Source organism: Conger conger, chromosome 8 (genome assembly GCF_963514075.1).
Source record: "Conger conger chromosome 8, fConCon1.1, whole genome shotgun sequence".
NCBI lineage: Eukaryota > Metazoa > Chordata > Actinopteri > Anguilliformes > Congridae > Conger > Conger conger.
In genome coordinates this window covers 35011382-35030646 of record NC_083767.1, presented here as the reverse complement: position 1 = coordinate 35030646, position 19265 = coordinate 35011382, and the positions used below count along the sequence as shown (strand labels likewise).

The window sequence follows — 19265 nt, the reverse complement described above, 5'->3', positions numbered from 1 at the left end:
GCAGCAACTAAATGCATAAAAGCAGGCAGACATGGTCAAGTGGTTCAGCTGTTTTTCATACCAAAAATGGGGAAGGAATGTGATCTAAGTGACTTTGACTGTGGAAAAACTATTGGTGCCAGACAGGGTGGTTTGAATATCTGAGAAACTGCTGATCACCTGGGATTTTCACACACTCTAGAGTTTGCAGAGAATGGTGCGAAAAACAAAAAACATCCAGTGAGCAGCAGTTGTGTGGGCAAAAATACCAGGTTAATGTTGTAATGACATTTTTATTAAATTGTGGTGAATGATTTCATTCAGAAATACCTTTTCACCAAGTAGAGCTTTTTTACCTTTGTTTTTCAGCCAGCGTAGAATAACCACCATTTAAACAACTATCAACAAAGAAACTATCTTCATCTCTTACATCAGGGATACTCAGTCTTACCCAGAAAGGGCCAGCGTGGGTGCAGGCTCTTGTTCCAACCAAGCAGTAACACACCTGATACTACTAATCAACCATTTGAGTCTTTGCTCAGGACATTGATTAGTAGCCTGCATCCACACCGGCCCTCTCTGGATAAAACTGAGAACATTGGTTTTACGTCATGTTTGTGTCTGCTTCTTAAGCCTCGTGGTATTTTTTCTGTGTGTTGGTGTCTTAGGCAAACTCAGACATACCGATCCCAGAAATTCTGCTGGATTTGATTTCACTGATTCCATAGTTCTATTTCAAAGCAGTTGTACTAACCTTGGCTCCACCAGTTAAAATGCAAGTGCCCCAATAAACAGCAATAGAATGGTATGTGTAAATGCACACATGTATGGATGCTTGCACATATGCATGCACATATGCACACAAACACTTCCCAGAACGTATGTACATTCTGGATCCAGATTTGATGTGGGGTATCCTGTTCTGTGTCCTGATTGGTGAACAGTATCCTCTCACCTGATAACTGTGTCTGTTCTGTGCGTTGATTGGTGTGGGGGTATCCTGCTCAGTGTCCTGATTGGTGAACAGTATCCTCTCACCTGGTAACTGTGTCTGTTCTGTGTGCTGATTGGTGTGGGGGTATCCTGCTCTGTATCCTGATTGGTATATATGCTGTATGATGATTGGTGGACACACACTATGCCCTCACCTCACTGGGCACCCTGGCAGGCAGCACCATCATGGGGGCTCTGGCGGGCGGAGCCACAGCTGGAAGGCTCTTATCCTTCAGTTCCAATCCTGCCGCACGTGTCGTGATGGCAGAAACATCCACAGTCTGGGTACCTCACAAGAGCCAATCAGAGAGAAAAATTCATTTCAATACCGTCTAAATGAGGGAAAAAGGGAAAAAATCACAATTTTTTAAATTTGGAAGTATGCATGTTCCATTGGTTTATATACAGCGAAAACAAGGCTCATCAGTGACAATTTTAACTGATTTCCCCCAATTCCTGGACATTAAACTGATTTTCGCCCAGATTTTGGATTTTCTTATTGATATTTCTTCGGCTTTGAGATGTTTTGGGAATTAAAATCTATTATGGATTTGGTTCTCTTCTGGATCATTGCCGTTGTTGGTAAATGAGGGGATGCAGCTTTAAGAGTGGGAATCATGGGGATTGTTCTGATTGGTCTGTATGTGTATATGAGGACACTGGGTGAGTGAGTGGTGTTTCTGGCTGTGTCTTGCGTTTATTTAACCCGTTTTTTTAAATGCTAAAAAAACCCTGAAAAATTCCTGGATTTTTAAATAAAAAATGAACTCTGAAAACAATGAGCCTTAAGTATAAAGCACCAACTAAAAACAACCTTAAAGAACATAGGAAAGAAACCAAGAATGGGAAAAAAATGAAAAAAGAACAGAATATGTACAGTATTTATATGTAAAATACTGTATTTATTTTTGTGAATATGAGCTCAAATACATTCACATTCATGCCTTTCTTCAAATCAGTGTTGAAATGGTCAAGTTCCATTTCAATTCAGGAAATTAATTCAATTCTCTTCTGGAATTGAACAATGGGTTTTTCTTCAATTAATACATTTTTGTGGGAATTGAGTGGGACTAGCTCTCTGGGCAAAAATGTATGTGGTGGAAATGAGTCTACTGTAGGATAAACATACAATGTTAAAATGAATAGGGTATTCACAATGTTCGGAATCCACCACCAAAAATTAATTCAAATTTTAAGTGCAAAAATATGACCTTCCATGTTTCCTCATTATTCACTCGGCTCGTTATCTGTAAAAACAGCCTGGTGATAAACTACATGCTGTTTGTGATTGAAAGGGGGCCTTCCAATTCAGAATCAATACTTTAATGGCAGCTGCTTACAATCTGTTGGCCAGCCGGACAGAGGAAACATTCAAATTTGCATGTGTGACAGTAAAACGGTGCAGTGACACGGGAGGAAAAGCGTGGATTTGCATGCGATTTGCGATCCACAGCCCCTGTACAGCAATGCACCTCTCACTGACATCTGCCCCCGAAGAGACTGCAACTGCACTCAAATGACTCAAAATGAGTTTTTCGCTCAAATTCTTTTTCATCTTAGCAAATTGTGCATTCTTCATTAGAGCGCTGGAAGCTTGTGCTAATAGCTAACATTTAACTATTAAACAGAAAGTGAAGGCTATGACAGGTCATACTGCTAATGAGCAATATCTAACACAAGCCCACACATGGGTTTTCACACTGACATGGTTGGCATTTTTATATAGCACCTTTATCCAAAGAGCTGTACAAATGATGCCTCTCATTCAGCCATTCATACACACACTCACACACCAACGGCGATTGGCTGCCTTGCAAGGCATCAACCAGCTTGTCAGGAGCATTTTTGTCTTGCTCAGGGACACTTCGACACATACACACAATCGAACCAGCAACCCTCCGACCGCCAGAACAACTGCTCTTACCGCCTGAGCCAATGTCGCCCCACATGCATACACAGACACATGCAAGTGTATATACGTGTACACACACTCTCTCTCTCTCTGTCTCATGCACACACACACACACCACAATTTATGCCAATGACGCAATAACAGTATGCTGCAAACCTGCACAGGTGTAGGGTTGCCATAGAAATTCAGTTCACAAAAACACAAACCTGATTATGTTCATTCAGTCCTGCTGTGACAAGTCATTTTGTGCAGCGTTCATTTTAGGTAACAGGAAATGTCTTTTGATGATGATTAGCTAATGTAAATGCAGTACTTTGCATTTCATTGTAGCTACTGTATTACAGCGTTCAAGCAGCTTTTCTACAGCCACTGTTACAGTAGCCTGATTTTCATGATGCCAATTTCATATCATTAGCATCATGCTTTACCCTCATATTCATTTTGTTATTTTTATATATACGTATATTAAAAGTTCCCTTCCAAGTCTATGTACTGTTCATTTCTCCAACCTCAGCAATGAAACATTTCCTGTTCTTCCGGGAATACATCTGGCTCAAGTGTGCTTTCTTCCTTTTTGCCATTTCAGAAAATCTATATGATACTGACAAAACGTTATTTTACACAAATTGATATTCGCAGGCTTTATTAAATAAAGTGAGGCCAAATTAGACATCTCACTGAAGCACTGTGGTGTGGGAATAGGGCAATCAGAAAAGGTGCAGGTTTAAGTTTCAAGTTTACCTTGCCTTTCATCTTCAAACAAGGCATTTCCTTTTGTGAATTAATAAGGCTGTATAGGCACATTGAGTCGGCTGATTGTCTTTGTACCTGAGGCATGGGCTTACTTCTGTCTCTCAATAGCTTACTTTGTATTTTCATCCATTAAATTACCAACTGTGTGTAAAGCAACTTTTATTTATTTATTTATTCAAATACATTTCCCAATTAAGATATTGTGGGATTAGGGCGATGATAATAGTTAGACACAATTACTTTCCACACTCTAATATGCGTATATGTTTTAATTAAGAGAAAACTCCCCCAATATGCACTGCAAGATAGAACTCTGGCAATACCTCACTCCTCTTAAACTGAGCTCTCAGCCTCCGGACAGGTCAAACAAAAGCATGAATCCATCGCCATGGAAACTGGAGAAGAAGGCCGGAACAGACAAGACCCCTCTAGCATTCTCAGCGCCCAGCGTTTCCCTTTCTGCGGAGCTAAAAAACGCTTAAAATCTCCCCACTCAGCCCCCGTCACCTACGTTCCAAAGAGCTCTGTACGCTATTGTGTGACAAACAAAAGCTACCAGCACATTCCGGCAGACTTCAGCGGATTATGACAGCGGCTCTATACCGGGGACGACAGCATCGACAAAGGACGGGTTAAAAAAATAAATAAATGCTTTCTCCTACTCATGCTCGCATTCAGCGCTTCTGGCTGAATGCCTGCCTCGTCCCAGGAACGATGTCTTAATTTGCCCCTGCGGTGATGCTTGCTGTCTAACGCGTGGCTGTTTGCGCATGGAGCAGCGCGGGAACGACCCAGCTAAGCGTGTGCACAATCAGCACACATGTAAAAGAGGGCACCTGCTGTGTCTCCGAGTTTAAATAATGGGAAATTACATTAAAGGTACAATAGGTAATTTCTGACTTCTAATGGTTGAAAGAGGAATTGCAACACCCTCAAACCACAACACTGTTTATCCCTCCCCATTCTCTGTAAATGCGCTGAGGTTGAAATGCCATTGGCTGTGGCAATTAGAACCAATTTTCAACCAATGAGCTTGAATTATTTTACACCAATACAATGTTTTGGTGCAGAGTGTCGGTCCATCAACTGTATATTTTGTAACCCAAATTTAACTATAAACACAGGCAGGGGGTGAGTCAACATGTCAGTGAGCCTTTTTCAATGATAGGAAGGGATTTACAATGGTCTTGTAACAATGTTTTAACACAAAAATCTTACCAATTGTACCTAAGGGTGTGGAGACACAACTACAAAAAATATAAATGCCCCCAACGCATGTTCATTGTTTGACGTCATCAAAATCCCGTACATCCATCCATGTGGATAGTATAACCCAGGCTTAAAGAATGTTCTGGCAATGTTAGGGAATGTTTTGTCGATGTTATAGCATTAGTACGACATAGCAGCGTCATGACAGAACATTTAACCTTAACATAGTAAGTGCAGAGCATTGCTACAGTGTCACCTGACTGCACTCATTTTCATAACACATTAAATATTAATGCGTGCATTTGTACTTATATTATCAAAAATGCATTTGCAATACATTTCATTACTCTTTCCTGTAATTAATGTAACTGGAATCTCCTCTCTTAGCGACCTGCTGCTTCTGACTGAGTTTCACTTTTCGTTTGGCCAAAACAAGCTCGGCTGCGATACAATTGCAATCAATTTGACTGTTTTCAAAAGTTAAAACCAGAGTTAAAAGTAAAACCATTAAAGCTGATAATTTGTTCATACCATGAAAAATGTACAATGCTGTTGACCTATAGCATCATTAACAGCATTTCAGTTCTTTGGATGTTGCTTTTCATTGAACTGTGTTGTGTTATATTTTATGACATGCACTGCATTCTCTTCAAGGCTCAGTGGGGGCTTGGATAAATTTAAAAAAAGAAACAAATAAAAAAATATTCTATGAGCACCAGGGCTGGTGTTGCAGAGTTAGACACAGCAGTTCTGTCTCATTGTCTCTGCCACTGGGGATTCAGATCAGCCCCTTTACATTAGGAGCAGACCTTTGACATTAGCGCTATGGACACTAGTGCCCAGCTAAGGTATCCTGGTGACTCAGGGTCGCAGGGGTGTTTGTCTCAGTGACAGCTCTGGATAACACACCCTGCTCCCCGCAAAACACTGCACTCCCTGTGGTGTGTGACCTACTGCAGCTGTGTTAGTAACACAGGGCTGAGTTCACACCTGCTGTCAATGTGATGCTGCCCCTGGAGAGTCAGTGAGAGAAAGAGCTTTGCTAACACACACACACACAAATGCACATACACACAAACCCACACACACACACACACACACACAAATGCACACCCACGCAAAACTGCGCACACATACGTGTGCAAACACATGCACACACGCATGTCACACGTAAACAAAAGTACACACACACACACACACGCACACACAAACGCACACCCATGCAAACGTGCACACACACGCATGTCACACGTAGACAAAAGGCCCCCCCAGGCCCGCCCTCACTGTGCCCTACCTCTCTGCACGATCTCAGCCACGGCGCTCAGGTACTCCTGGGGATCCTGCTCGCTGGAGATCACCAGGCAGTCGTCCTCCAGGGGCACGGCCTTCAGCAGGGGCGCCAGGCTCTCCACCCCGCACAGCAGCACCACCACGCTGGCCGCCGGCCGCAGCACCCGGGCCAGGAAGAAGCGTTGCATCCGGCACAGCCCCTCCAGCATCCCGCCGCTCAGCACCAGCAGCTTGCAGCGGTAGCGTGCCAGTGACAGGAAGTCCTCCCGCCGGCTGGATGCGGCCGCCACGTCGTAGAGGCACACCCCTTCCTCCCGTACGCACCCCGCCAGCACGGACCGCAGGTACGAGGCCCACTGCTCCGCCTCGGCCTCGTAGATTATCAGCAGGTCCTCCGCTGGAGGGAGAGAGAGAGAAGAGAAAGAGAGAGAGAGGGAGGGAGGGAGGGAGGGAGGGAGAGAGAGGGCGAGAGGGAGAGAGGGAAGGAGAGGGAGACAGAGGAGGAGAAAGAGAAAGAGGGAGAGAGAGGAGGATAGAGATAGAGGAGAAACAGGGAGAGAGAGGGAGATGGGGTAGAGGAGGAAAGAGGAAAGAGATAGAGGAGGATAAAGAGAGAGAGGGAGAAAGAGAAAGATAGATGAAGAAAGAGAGAGAGATATAAGAGGAGAAAGGGAGGGAGAGAAAGAGGGTGAGATAGAGGAAGGAGAGAAAGAGAGAGATAGAGGAGAGAGGCTGCATTTCAAGATTTTACCTTGTCAAATCCTGATAATTCAACAACCACACATACCACCGCATGGAATTCCCCATAGCAACCCACTAACTGCCTGGAACAGAATGATTCAACTGAACTAAATTGTTCAGAGTTGATGCCACTCTAAGTATGTTTTTTTCAGCATTACTCCTACTTTTATAGAGTTGAATTAAGGGCCCAACACCTGCGCTGATCATATTGTGTCCACACTGGAGTTTGAACCACCAACCTTCCAGGTCCCAGTCAAAAGCCTTAGCCACTAGGCTGCAGGCCGCCCCAAAGAAACAGTCACAATGCAAAAACAATTGCTCTATTGCGACTATGTGGTTGCAGATACCAACACATTACCAACCGATTTAGTGGTAATTTAGTCTCGACGCTGTAATTTAGCTTCACGCTGTGTTACCCTATATTACAGCTTAGGGATACAATGCCAACAGAGAGGACACAAAATTGGAGTGACATCACTTTGAAAATGAATCCTTTAGAGAGACCTACAATGAAACAAAGAGTAGAGGAAGTAATGGAGAAAATATGCAAAGATGGCAGCATACAAAATACATTTTTAAGAGGGCAAAACACAGCAGTGGTAGTCAATAAGGAAATTATATTACCACCGATTGAACAACAGGTGGAGAATTCAGGCAAAATGAGCAGGTTGTAGTGGTGGAAGGAATAGATGGAGACAAACTTGCAATGAGAGAGGGCCACAGAGCATCTGAAGCTTTAGTTCTCAATGAATGATTATACTCTGCTTAACACATACCCAACAACAATTGTTCAAATACAAAACTGATGCCGATGGCAATATACGTCTTGCAAAGATATAAAAGATATAAAATTTAATGTTGACTGCTTGAAAATAAATCAGAAGTGGTTAGTAAATATTACATTACATTACATTATTGGCATTTGGCAGACACTCTTATCCAGAGCAACGTACAGTTGATTAGACCAAGCAGGAGACAATCCTCCCCTGGAGCAATGCAAGCTTAAGGGCCTTGCTCAAGGGCCCAACGGCTGTGCGGATCTTATAGTGGCTACACTGAGAGACGGGTGCGTGGGGGTTGGACCCAAAATGCACGACTCAGAAACAATGGTTAGATAAAGTCCCGTCAGGGCTTTATTCGGGACGAATCCCAGGAGTGTAGTCAAAACAAGCAAAGTCCATACACGTAGATCCAGCCAAACAAACACTAAACAAACAAAAAGCACAGTGCCGAGGGAAGAGGCAAACTCGTAGTCGGTAGACGTGCAGGAAGGTCCGGTAGCAGGAGAGCCGTCAGCGGGGCAGAAGAACAGGCGGACGGCAGGCAGAGTCGTAGTCGAGGGCGATGCGGAAGTCGAAACCATGAAACAATCAGCGAGGCAAAGGTACAAAAACGGTAGGCGAAGACATGGTCAAAAAACAAACGATGGTTAACGAAACAGAAATCAATAACACTGGTAGGTAAAACAGGCTTGGATCTTAACGTGAATCAATCAGTAATAATGCTCAAGCGTTGCGTTGAAAACAAGAGGCAGACAATTTCGCAACAAACAGTAGCGCGACTGGGATATAAATGGAGGTGTAGACAGGTGTAGACAATTAGTTTGAGCGCAGCAAGGAAATAGAAAACAGGTGCGATGGATGACAATTCTAACAAGGTAATTAGTAATCGTTAGTAATAAACCTATCCTGCCCTAGCATTAGTAAATTAGTAAATTACATGCACGAGAAACGTAAGGTAACATGAACACATGATTAGTTTGTTAGTTCTACCCAATCCTGATCTAGCGTTAGTAGTTTTAATAAATCGACAAATAGAAACAATTAGGGTGTGAATGACAGAAAGAGAGAGAGAGAAAGGCGGAACGCAAGATTTGCGGAAAGACATGTAAAAGTGTATGTTTAAACAGTAACCAGTCTACGTAACAATAAACATAAATCAAAACATAACACAAAACGAAACTAAGACGATAACCACTCAACATAACAAGGTAATATAATCTTAACGAAACATAACTAGACATGACGAAAAAATTAATCGTAACAAGAAATAAACTAAACAACATGACGAACCTAGACTAACATAATACATGATAAGACAATACGTGACTAAGACAAAACGAATAAACATAAAACATGGCAAGACAGACCTGAAACGTGACACACTGGGATTAGAACCACCGACCTCCCAGTCATTTACCGTAACTACCACGCTACAGGCCGCCCTCATATTAGTAGCCTACTGTCAACCTTCCAGAGTGTTCAGTGTCTGCATCGCTGGATACATTTGGTAATTCCCCACCCCACACAGCAATCTCATCTGACCTCCGTGGATGAGCGTAAATTACCGCCCGAGTCCCGACACCCTTCTTCGGCATCCCTGGGCAGGACACCTTACCCCCAATTGCTCCTGATGTGCTGGTTGGTGCCATGCATAGCAGCCAATCGCCATTGGTGTGTGAGTGTGAGTGCGTGTGCGAATGGGGGAATGAGAAGCATCAATTGTAGAGTGCTTTGAATAAAGGCGCTATATAAATGCAAACCATTTACCATCAGCACAGACAAATTTTCCGCCTGTTTTCAGGAGTTCTCACACAATTAATGCTTGCTTTAGGAAATCAGTCAGAATTCTTAGTTGCCTTTATTTCTAAACGGTCCACCCTATTTCATTGCCTTTACTGCAGGTATACACATCCATTAACTATGCATCAAAAGGAAAGTTGCCGAGTCACCTAATCCACACAAATTACACCCTAATAGCGATTTACCATCATGACCATTTTGTAAATTCCGAGGTACGTAGATATATATTGGAAAAGCATTCGCAATCCTTTGTAAAATTGTACACCTGGCCCGGAATATTTAACTGTGTACTCCCTTGTAATATCACACTGCCAGGACAGACCAGTACCCCTGCAGTAATATCTTAATGCCAGTTACTGTACACTAACCAGACTACTTTGCCCTTTCAACAGTCTAAAATCTGTCATAACACAAGAACCAGAGACATCATCCTGTCCGTTCAACAACTCTTATGTTCCCATAATGACCATAACGAAAAGGATGGACCAAGATGCTTCTCGAACAGTCTCCATAATTATACATTTACCAAATAGGCCATGATAGCATACACTAACCAGATAGACCATGGTGCCCTTTGACATGTCTAAGTCTAAGTCCCCATAAGAACACACTACCCACACAGCCTATTATGTCCCAGAAATGTTGTAATTACTCTAACCAGATCATGTCCCTTTGACAGTCTCTATGTGTTTGTAGTAATACATGGATACACTATCCAGACAATCCATGATTTGTCCTCAGCAGTCTTTACATTCTTAAATAATCCTCAGAAGTCTTTACATTCTGTGAGGATGGGGTTGAGCGGAGAGCCAGTAGCGACTAAAGGGGAAACCCTTTTAAAGCGAGCACGCAAACGTGTTCGCCACTAAACCTCAATATAAGGCGATAACCCCTACTCCCAGAACAGAGGGAGGAACAAAAACTAACCCGAAGGCGAATTAGAATGATAACAGAAATTAAGCCAAAAACGGCTGGGAAAATAAAACAACCCTCCAAAACAGGGCGAAACTCAAAACCAAATATGTGCTTGACACACAGCACTGACGGTAGCAGACCGGGACCGCCGAAAAGAAAATACAACCTCGCATAAAAAAAGCTAGGCACGAGAAAATAAAACCCTCGAGGCGCAGCTCGGGAAGAAAACTCAAACCAAAATACATACCAGGGGACAACGTCCCCCAACCACTGACTCACACGAGTCCAAAAAAGAAAAACCAAAACCAAAACCTTTGAGGAAGACGCCAGCGAACACAATACCAGCGGAACGCCTTCCTTACCTTTTAAGTTTTTTTGTTTGCAACCACCAGCACAGTACCTGACTCCAAAAGACTGACAGAGTCTACCTTGTGCTTACCGGCTTGGCGCAAGAGCGAACAGTTGACACACAAGCACTGAAGGATTGTCAGTACTGGGCTTAAATATGCTCCCGGGAGGTAATTCCCCTAACGCCAATGAGGAACAGGTGCAAACAATGATCCTCGGCCCTCTGCTGGTAACAGCGGGTATTACCTCCCACATGACAGGACCCCCCTGCTAAGGAGCGGCCCCAGACGCTCCTTCTGCCCCCTGCCTGCGAAACTCACGGATCAGATCAGGGTCCAGAACGTCCCTCGAGGGGACCCAACAACGTTCCTCAGGACCAAACCCCTCCCAGTCAATGAGATACTGTTTGCCCCTGCCCACGCGACGTTCAGCCAGGATGCGGCGGATGGTGTAGACCGGACCCCCGTCAATTAGCCGTGGAGGTGGTGGCGGGACCTCCGCAGGTGCCAACACACTAGTCAACACCGGTTTAAGGCGGGATACGTGAAGTGTGGGGTGTATCCTCATAGAACGGGGTAGTTGCAGGCGCACCGTAACGGGATTGATCTTTTTTATTATTTTGAATGGCCCTACGAATCGCGGTGCGAGCTTACGCGACTCAACCCGCAAAGGGAGATCCCGCGTAGATAACCACACTCGCTGCCCCACCCTATAGCAGGGTGCCGACTGGCGATGCCTGTCGGCCCACCTTTTTTGGTTGGCAGCAGCCCTTACGAGGGCAGCCCGCACCTTGCTCCATGTGGTCTGGCACCGCCGCACAAAGGCCTCCGCAGAGGGCACTTCGCCCCCTCTCTCTAACTCCGGGAACAGTGGCGGGGGATACCCGGACTGCACCTCGAAAGGCGAGAGCCCTGTGGACGCATTCTGCAGCGAATTGTGGGCGTATTCCGCCCACGTGAGTTGACGACTCCACGAAGTGGGCTCGTCAACCGCCAGACACCGTAGCGTGTTCTCGAGGGTCTGATTGGTGCGTTCCGTCTGCCCGTTGGTCTCGGGGTGAAAACCAGAGGACAGGCTAGCCGAAGCACCCAGCAGAGAACAGAACGCCCGCCAGAACCGGGAGGTGAACTGGGGTCCACGATCTGATACTACGTCTTGAGGCAGCCCGTGCAACCGGAACACGTGGTCAACCACCAACCGTGCCGTTTCCACTGCCGATGGTAATTTGGGCAGTGCCACGAAGTGGGCCGCCTTGGAAAACCGATCCACCACCATTAAAATGACCGTTTTCCCCTCGGATGGTGGCAACCCCGTGATAAAGTCCAGCGCAATGTGACTCCAGGGGCGCCTCGGGACTGGTAACGGACGTAGCCGCCCTGCTGAGGGACGGTGGGAGCTCTTACTGCGCGCACAGACTGGACATGCGCCCACAAACTCGTGGACGTCCTTTTCCATCCCGGGCCACCAGAATCGTCGGGACAACAAATCTTTGGTGCGCCGAACCCCGGGATGCCCCGCCAGCCGTGAGGCGTGCCCCCACTGTAGCACCTGGGACCGGACCCCAGCGGGCACAAAAAGGCAGTGCGGCGGACCCCCTCCAGGATCCGGGTCACGGCGTAATGCTACCGCTGACTCAATCTCCCAAATGATAGGCGGTACAATCCGAACCCCAGAGAGAACGGGTTCCGGATTGTGTTCCCGGTCCGTTTTGTCGCAAACCCGAGAGAGAGCGTCTGGCTTAATGTTCTTAGATTCTGGACGATACGTTACTGTAAATGAAAAACGCGCAAAAAAAAGCGCCCAGCGCGCCTGACGTGAGTTGCGTGTTTTAGCGGTCTGGATGTATTCCAGGTTCTTATGATCCGTCCACACAGTGAACGGATGTTCCGCCCCCTCAAGCCAGTGCCGCCACTCTTCCAAGGCCAGTTTGACCGCTAGCAGTTCTCGATCCCCCACGTCATAGTTTCTCTCGGCCTGAGACAGTGACAGAGAGAAAAACGCGCAGGGATGCACCTTTTGATCTTGGGGAGACCGTTGCGAAAGAATAGCCCCCACCCCCAGCTCGGAGGCATCAACCTCCACAATAAACGGCAGGGACGGGTTAGGGGTTATCAAAATGGGTTCCGAACAGAACCTTTCTTTTAAACCCACGAACGCCGCCTCTGCGCGAGGTGTCCAAACAAAACGCGCCGGGGCACTCTTCCTAGTGAGTGCTGTGATGGGCGCGACTACCGTGCTAAAATTGCGGATGAACCGCCGATAAAAGTTGGCGAACCCTAGGAATCTCTGCACCTGTTTTACCGATTCCGGGGTTGGCCAATCCCTCACGACAGCAATCTTTCTCGGGTCCATTTCGGTTTTGCCGGCGGAAACGATAAACCCGAGGAAAGACACTGAACTCGTGTGAAACACGCACTTCTCTGCCTTAACAAAAAGGCGAGCTTCTAATAAGCGTGTCAGTACCATTTTTACGTGCCGGATGAGCTCTGAGAGGGTGGCGGAGAAGATCAGAATATCGTCCAGGTAGACGAAAACGGACTTCTCCAGCATCTCTCGAAGCACATCATTGACGAGCGCCTGGAACACCGTGGGGGCGTTGGTGAGGCCAAACGGCATAACCAGATATTCGTAATGACCAGAGTGTGTGTTGAAGGCTGTTTTCCATTCATCGCCTTCCCGTATGCGTACCAAATTGTACGCATTACGGAGGTCTAATTTGGTGAATATTGATGCTGTTTGCAGGCGCTCAAATGCAGAGTTCATCAATGGAAGGGGGTACCTATTTTTTATGGTGATAGCATTCAAGCCTCTGTAATCGATACAGGGTCTTAGGCTCCCGTCCTTTTTTTTAACAAAAACGAACCCCGCCCCCGCCGGTGACGAGGACGGTCTGATGAACCCATTGGCTAGGGCGTCCCGAATGTACTCTTTCATGGCCCTGCTCTCCGGCACCGACAATGAATAGAGTGCACCCCTGGGAGGGATTGTACCCGGATGCAACTCTATTGCACAGTCGTACGAGCGGTGTGGAGGTAACGTGGTCGCCTGTTGCTTGCTAAACGCCTCAGCCAATTCACGATACGCCCTCGGGACATTTGATGGCAGCGAGAACACAATAGCCCCCATTATCCGGTTCTCACTCCCACTGATAGAGGTTTGCAATAGGCTCTCGGTGTCCCAGTCTGTGACGTCACTACCCTCTCCCTCGTCAATAGGGAGGTTCCAGTCACTGGGTCCCACTCCAGGCTCCCTTCCTGCTCCTCCTCCTCCGGTATCCTAACCTCAGGACTTAGGAACTCCTTAGCCTCCTCCTCGTCCAATTCGGACCCTATGTCTGTATCAGTAGAAGGAGTCGCGGAAGTATTCCCGCGATCTGAGTGGGCAGCGCATTGTGGACCCCACCGAGACACCGGGTGACTTCGGCTACCCCAGTTTATGTGAGGCTGGTGCTTGACTAGCCAGACATGCCCTAAAACTATCGGATATGCCGGGGACTCGACCAAATAAAAATATATGCGTTCCCAGTGCCCCCCAAACGGGCTTCGCATGACAACCCGCTCTGTCCGTTGGCGTACCACTCCAGACCCCAAAGGACGTCCGTCTAGCGCCGTAATCGACTGAGGCTGCGGCATAGATCGAACCGGCAGTCTCTTCTCTTTAGCCCACTGCCTGTCAATAAAATTGTCCACCGCCCCGGAAACAATAAAGGCTTCTGCCCCAACGACAACCCCTTTCCATGTCAGTTCAATCAGTAGGATGGTGCGAAAGCTAATACCCTCGAGCTGTCCCACTAGTGACTTTCGCTCCACTAGTGGGACTGCTCTTTTGTTTTCTTTAGGTCGGGACAGTTTTTCTTTTGATGCCCTGGCTGATTACAAAAAAAACATAGCCCTCCTCTCCAGGGTTGTCTCCTCGAGTGTGCCATAGTAGTAACCCCCAGTTGCATCGGCTTTTCCCCTCTGTGTGCCTCCTGGTTCCCCTCGGCTCTTAGAACCCTACCTAGGGGGGACGGGACAGACCACTTAACCCCGCCCGCCCGTGCGGACAACCTTTTCTCTTTCTCGTTCCCGAATACGGTTGTCAATACGGATGGCTATGGAAATTAGCGACCCTAAATTCTCCGGGGGGTCCACGGTAGCGAGGACGTCCCTAACAGGGTCTGATAGCGCACCCGTGAACAGAGTCATCAGCGGTTCGTCAGCCCACCCCGTCTCCCCGGCCAGAGCCTGAAACGCCACAGAGAATTCTGCTGCACTTTGGGTTCCCTGCCTCATCCACGTTAAGCGGACCGCGGCCTCTTTGCCCGTAACATTGTGATCGAATACCCGTGTCATTTCTTGCATGAGGGGCTGAGAGGCACTCATTAGGGGCGACTGTGCTCGGATCAGCGGTTCCGCCCAGGCCAGAGCGGTTCCGGTCAGTAACGACAGGATAAATGCTACCCGCGAATCCTCAGTCGAGAACCGGGAAGGCTGGGCTTTAAAAAAAAATCAGGCACTGGGAGAGGAACCCCCTACACTTGCCCGCCTCTCCCCCATACCGCAGCGGCAGCTGTAACTTGGGCTCCCTGACCATAGGTGTGGTAAATGAGTAAGAGGGAACCGCAAGTTGGGGAGGCGTGGGTGGTGGGGGATTGTCTGGGGATGATGCTTGTACCTGAGCTGAGCGAAACTCGCTCGCTAGTTGCCGAAAACTGTCGGCGAGACCCAGCAGCATGTCCTGCTGACTGCCTAGCCTGGCCAGGATCTCGTCCTGGCGTTGGAACACTAGGGTCTGCTGCTCAGTGGTGGCAGCTTGCTGTGCCTGCAGCGCATGCAGCGCCTGTTCCTGCCTATTTAGAGCAGCCTGCTGGGCAGCTACCACCGCTTCTAACGGGGAATCTCCCACCTCCATTCCCAAACTAGTCGCTGGTCTCTCCAAGGTGGCTTGTGTGTACTGTGAGGATGGGGTTGAGCGGAGAGCCAGTAGCGACTAAAGGGGAAACCCTTTTAAAGCGAGCATGCAAACGTGTTCGCCACTAAACCTCAATATAAGGCGATAACCCCTACTCCCAGAACAGAGGGAGGAACAAAAACTAACCCGAAGGCGAATTAGAATGATAACAGAAATTAAGCCAAAAACGGCTGGGAAAATAAAACAACCCTCCAAAACAGGGCGAAACTCAAAACCAAATATGTGCTTGACACACAGCACTGACGGTAGCAGACCGGGACCGCCGAAAAGAAAATACAACCTCGCGTAAAAAAAGCTAGGCACGAGAAAATAAAACCCTCGAGGCGCAGCTCGGGAAGAAAACTCAAACCAAAATACATACCAGGGGACAACGTCCCCCAACCACTGACTCACACGAGTCCAAAAAAGAAAAACCAAAACCAAAACCTTTGAGGAAGACGCCAGCGAACACAATACCAGCGGAACGCCTTCCTTACCTTTTAAGTTTTTTTGTTTGCAACCACCAGCACAGTACCTGACTCCAAAAGACTGACAGAGTCTACCTTGTGCTTACCGGCTTGGCGCAAGAGCGAACAGTTGACACACAAGCACTGAAGGATTGTCAGTACTGGGCTTAAATATGCTGCCGGGAGGTAATTCCCCTAACGCCAATGAGGAACAGGTGCAAACAATGATCCTCGGCCCTCTGCTGGTAACAACGGGTATTACCTCCCACATGACACATTCAGAAACACTATGATGACCATTCAAAAGTCTCACTGATCTATCCTTTTGAAAACACATCACAGAGAAGTGAAGTGTAACAGCAGGCTATCAATCCATTTAAAAGTATTTTATTCTCATTTTTTGGCAAATTAATTTAGTGAAATTATAATGAAAATGAAAACAAATGAATGTGAAATAAATGTAAAAGGGCTGACCGGGAAAAGTTTTCTTTTCAACTATGAGATATTTTACAATTTGCTTGACCAGGATTAAATCAATGTTAGTTCTTCATTTTGGTAGCACAACTGCAAATGTTAGGCTATGTCTTCATTGCCATAGTTTGGCAAGTTCAGCAGCCATATGACGAAGTAAAAGAAAAGATAACACCTTGAACTCTGGCTTATGTAACATATCACCAACTTATCACCAGACAGTTAATGTCCAAAACTTTAGTAAACACAACTACTGTATGAACACATATATTCTGTTATCTATAATGTAAAATCCTGCATTCTCTTGAGAAATGCAAACATACATTTTGGGTGTGGCAGAAAAAATATCCTCAAGCAGCTTATGAATGTAGACAGAGGAGAGAGAAGGAGAAAGGGAGATTAAAGAGTGGAAGCCAACCACTGACCTGTGCTGTTCATGCTGCTTTTCTTTGGCGATGTGAAAGTCGCTCTCTCTCTCTCCACCTCTATCTCCCTCAGGGACAGGAAAAGCAAATGAGCCCTTATCTCTCGCCAATCTGATTGCTCTTCGTGAGAGAGATGAGTCAAACATTTCAGTTCAGGGAGTCCCTCTCCCCACCAGGGAGGGAACCCATTTCAATTCAAAAGGAAATTAAAAAAATACATGAAATTTCATACCTACAAGGGAGAAATGCATTACATTTACATTAACATTTAATACACATTTTCACACTTTTTTAAAACACACAATTTATTTGTATGGATGCCCTTCAAGAGAGACAGGGAGGAAATGAGGTAAGAACACGATAAGGGTATGGGCCTTTTTGATTATGTTTCAGCTCGAAAATAAATCTGAAAGGGAAACAGTCTGTGTGTATTCAGGCACACTCTCACTTCCTGCGACCATCTGTACTGTATGAACAGTTCACGGTCGAGGGAACCCCTTGAAAGCGCCAGGGTTGGCCAGGGCGCCCGCCTCTCAGCCGCATTTAGTGTCTCCAGCCAATCACAGAGCTGCAGTTTGAGGCTTGCTCCACTATAACCTGCCCCCAGACCTTGGTGCATGTCTCACTGTTTCACCAGACAAGCCCAGAAAAGAAAATTATTTGAAACCAAAACAATTATGTATTTTACCCAGGGCCGCACTCTACAGTGTTGCAGTTCCCAGAGTTTATGCATTTCAACCCCCTAACTTCAAACCAAACCAAATTCCTGCCCTTCATGCTGAACCATTACAGATGAGAACACAACAGCCATCCATTCCCGTGTTTGTTCTTGTTTTTTAACCATGGTGTTACTTTGGCACGGCTTCTGTTTACCAGGCAGCGCCGCAGAGAGAAGCCGGACAGGGGTCACGCTTAATCCCTAACCGGCTCGTGCCTGTTATGCAAAAACAGGCTCCTGATATCAGCGATGAGGAAGGACCTGGTCTCTTTCATATGTAAAGGAAGTGCCACCTTTTTCCATCCATTACAACAATGCATTCACTCACAAGAAAACAGCTGTAGCCATGGTTGCAGGGTGAAGTTTCTGGGCCTGGGACAAAATTATATGATATTATTTGTGGGCCAGGGATCATAATATTTGCCACAGACCACTTACCCCCCGACCTTCCACCTCCAGGTGCCAGGAACAACATTGCCAGTTGTCCCCCCTATTGACATTCCTGTCTGCAGCAATAAAATATACTTTTGATGAACTGTGGTTATTAAAAAAAAACACAGAAAGTCAAAAATTCTTACAAAAACACGGCAGGTGTTTCATTACATGGGTGAGAGTGAATTGACCTTTTCATTTTTAAGAGGGTCATTAAAGAGTTCAAGTAAAATTTCTATGACATGCTGAAGCTTTGGGTCTACAGTGTGGATTGTACTATTGGGAAAGCACTCCGGGGGGAGCAGAGGAGGCCATACCATTGGGAAAGCACGGGGGTGGCCTGATTCAGCAGTGTTTCGTACAGCATACCGCCGACATCCCCCACCCTTAATCATCTTACATTTGTCCACAGAAACTAGAATATAAGCTATTTCATACAACAAACCTGTTCATGTGTGTGGAATATATATGACAATATACTGAAATAAAATATACTATCAAGACCAGAAAAAGACATTGTAACACAATATAACTGAATATGATCAAATATAACTTAATATTATCAAAAGTGATTACAGTACAGATATTGAAATATACTGCATTTTCCAGTAAGGGAAACCTGATGTAGCAAAAAAATACAGTAGATCTGAAACGGTTACTGGGCTATTAACATTACATAAAATAATTATGATAACAGGCCATTCAGTCTAGCAATACTCACCTTTTCCTACCACTAATCCGTACCTACTACTTAGTTTGCCTAAAGGATAAAATAGTATCTAGCACCTTATCAAGCCTGGTCTTGAAAACCCCCAGTGTTTCTGCCTCCGCTACATGTCATGGCAAGCTATGCCACACAGTGCCCCCACTGTGGTACAAGCTCATCAATTTGCATCTACCCCAGACTTCTAGATGATGTGTACAAATGTGTCAATACCGTTGCTACGTCTGAGCAGACCTTCTCACTGTAGAATGAGTCACAGGAACTCAGCTCCACCATTTATAGAAAGAGATAAACAACCATGCTGCACCTGCACTCATTTGTTAAAACAACATTTTCTGATGATGATTGATGGTGGATGATGAATGACTGATCGA

General features: G+C 46.2%; 1 protein-coding gene across 1 annotated transcript in view; it reads right to left on the bottom strand.

Annotated features, from left to right (window-relative positions):
* The window catches only part of LOC133134451 (uncharacterized), a 71460-nt gene extending 55845 nt beyond the window's left edge, over positions 1-15615 (bottom strand). Inside the window, exons 1-7 of the mRNA XM_061250648.1 lie at positions 15379-15615; positions 14894-14948; positions 13920-14056; positions 11471-13665; positions 11043-11236; positions 6141-6533; positions 1128-1261 (exon numbers count right to left, since the gene is read on the bottom strand). Of these exons, the coding sequence (XP_061106632.1) occupies positions 1128-1261; positions 6141-6533; positions 11043-11236; positions 11471-13665; positions 13920-14056; positions 14894-14948; positions 15379-15615 (3345 nt within the window). The remainder of the gene's footprint in view (positions 1-1127; positions 1262-6140; positions 6534-11042; positions 11237-11470; positions 13666-13919; positions 14057-14893; positions 14949-15378) is intronic.
* Between the last annotated feature and the right edge of the window lie 3650 nt (positions 15616-19265).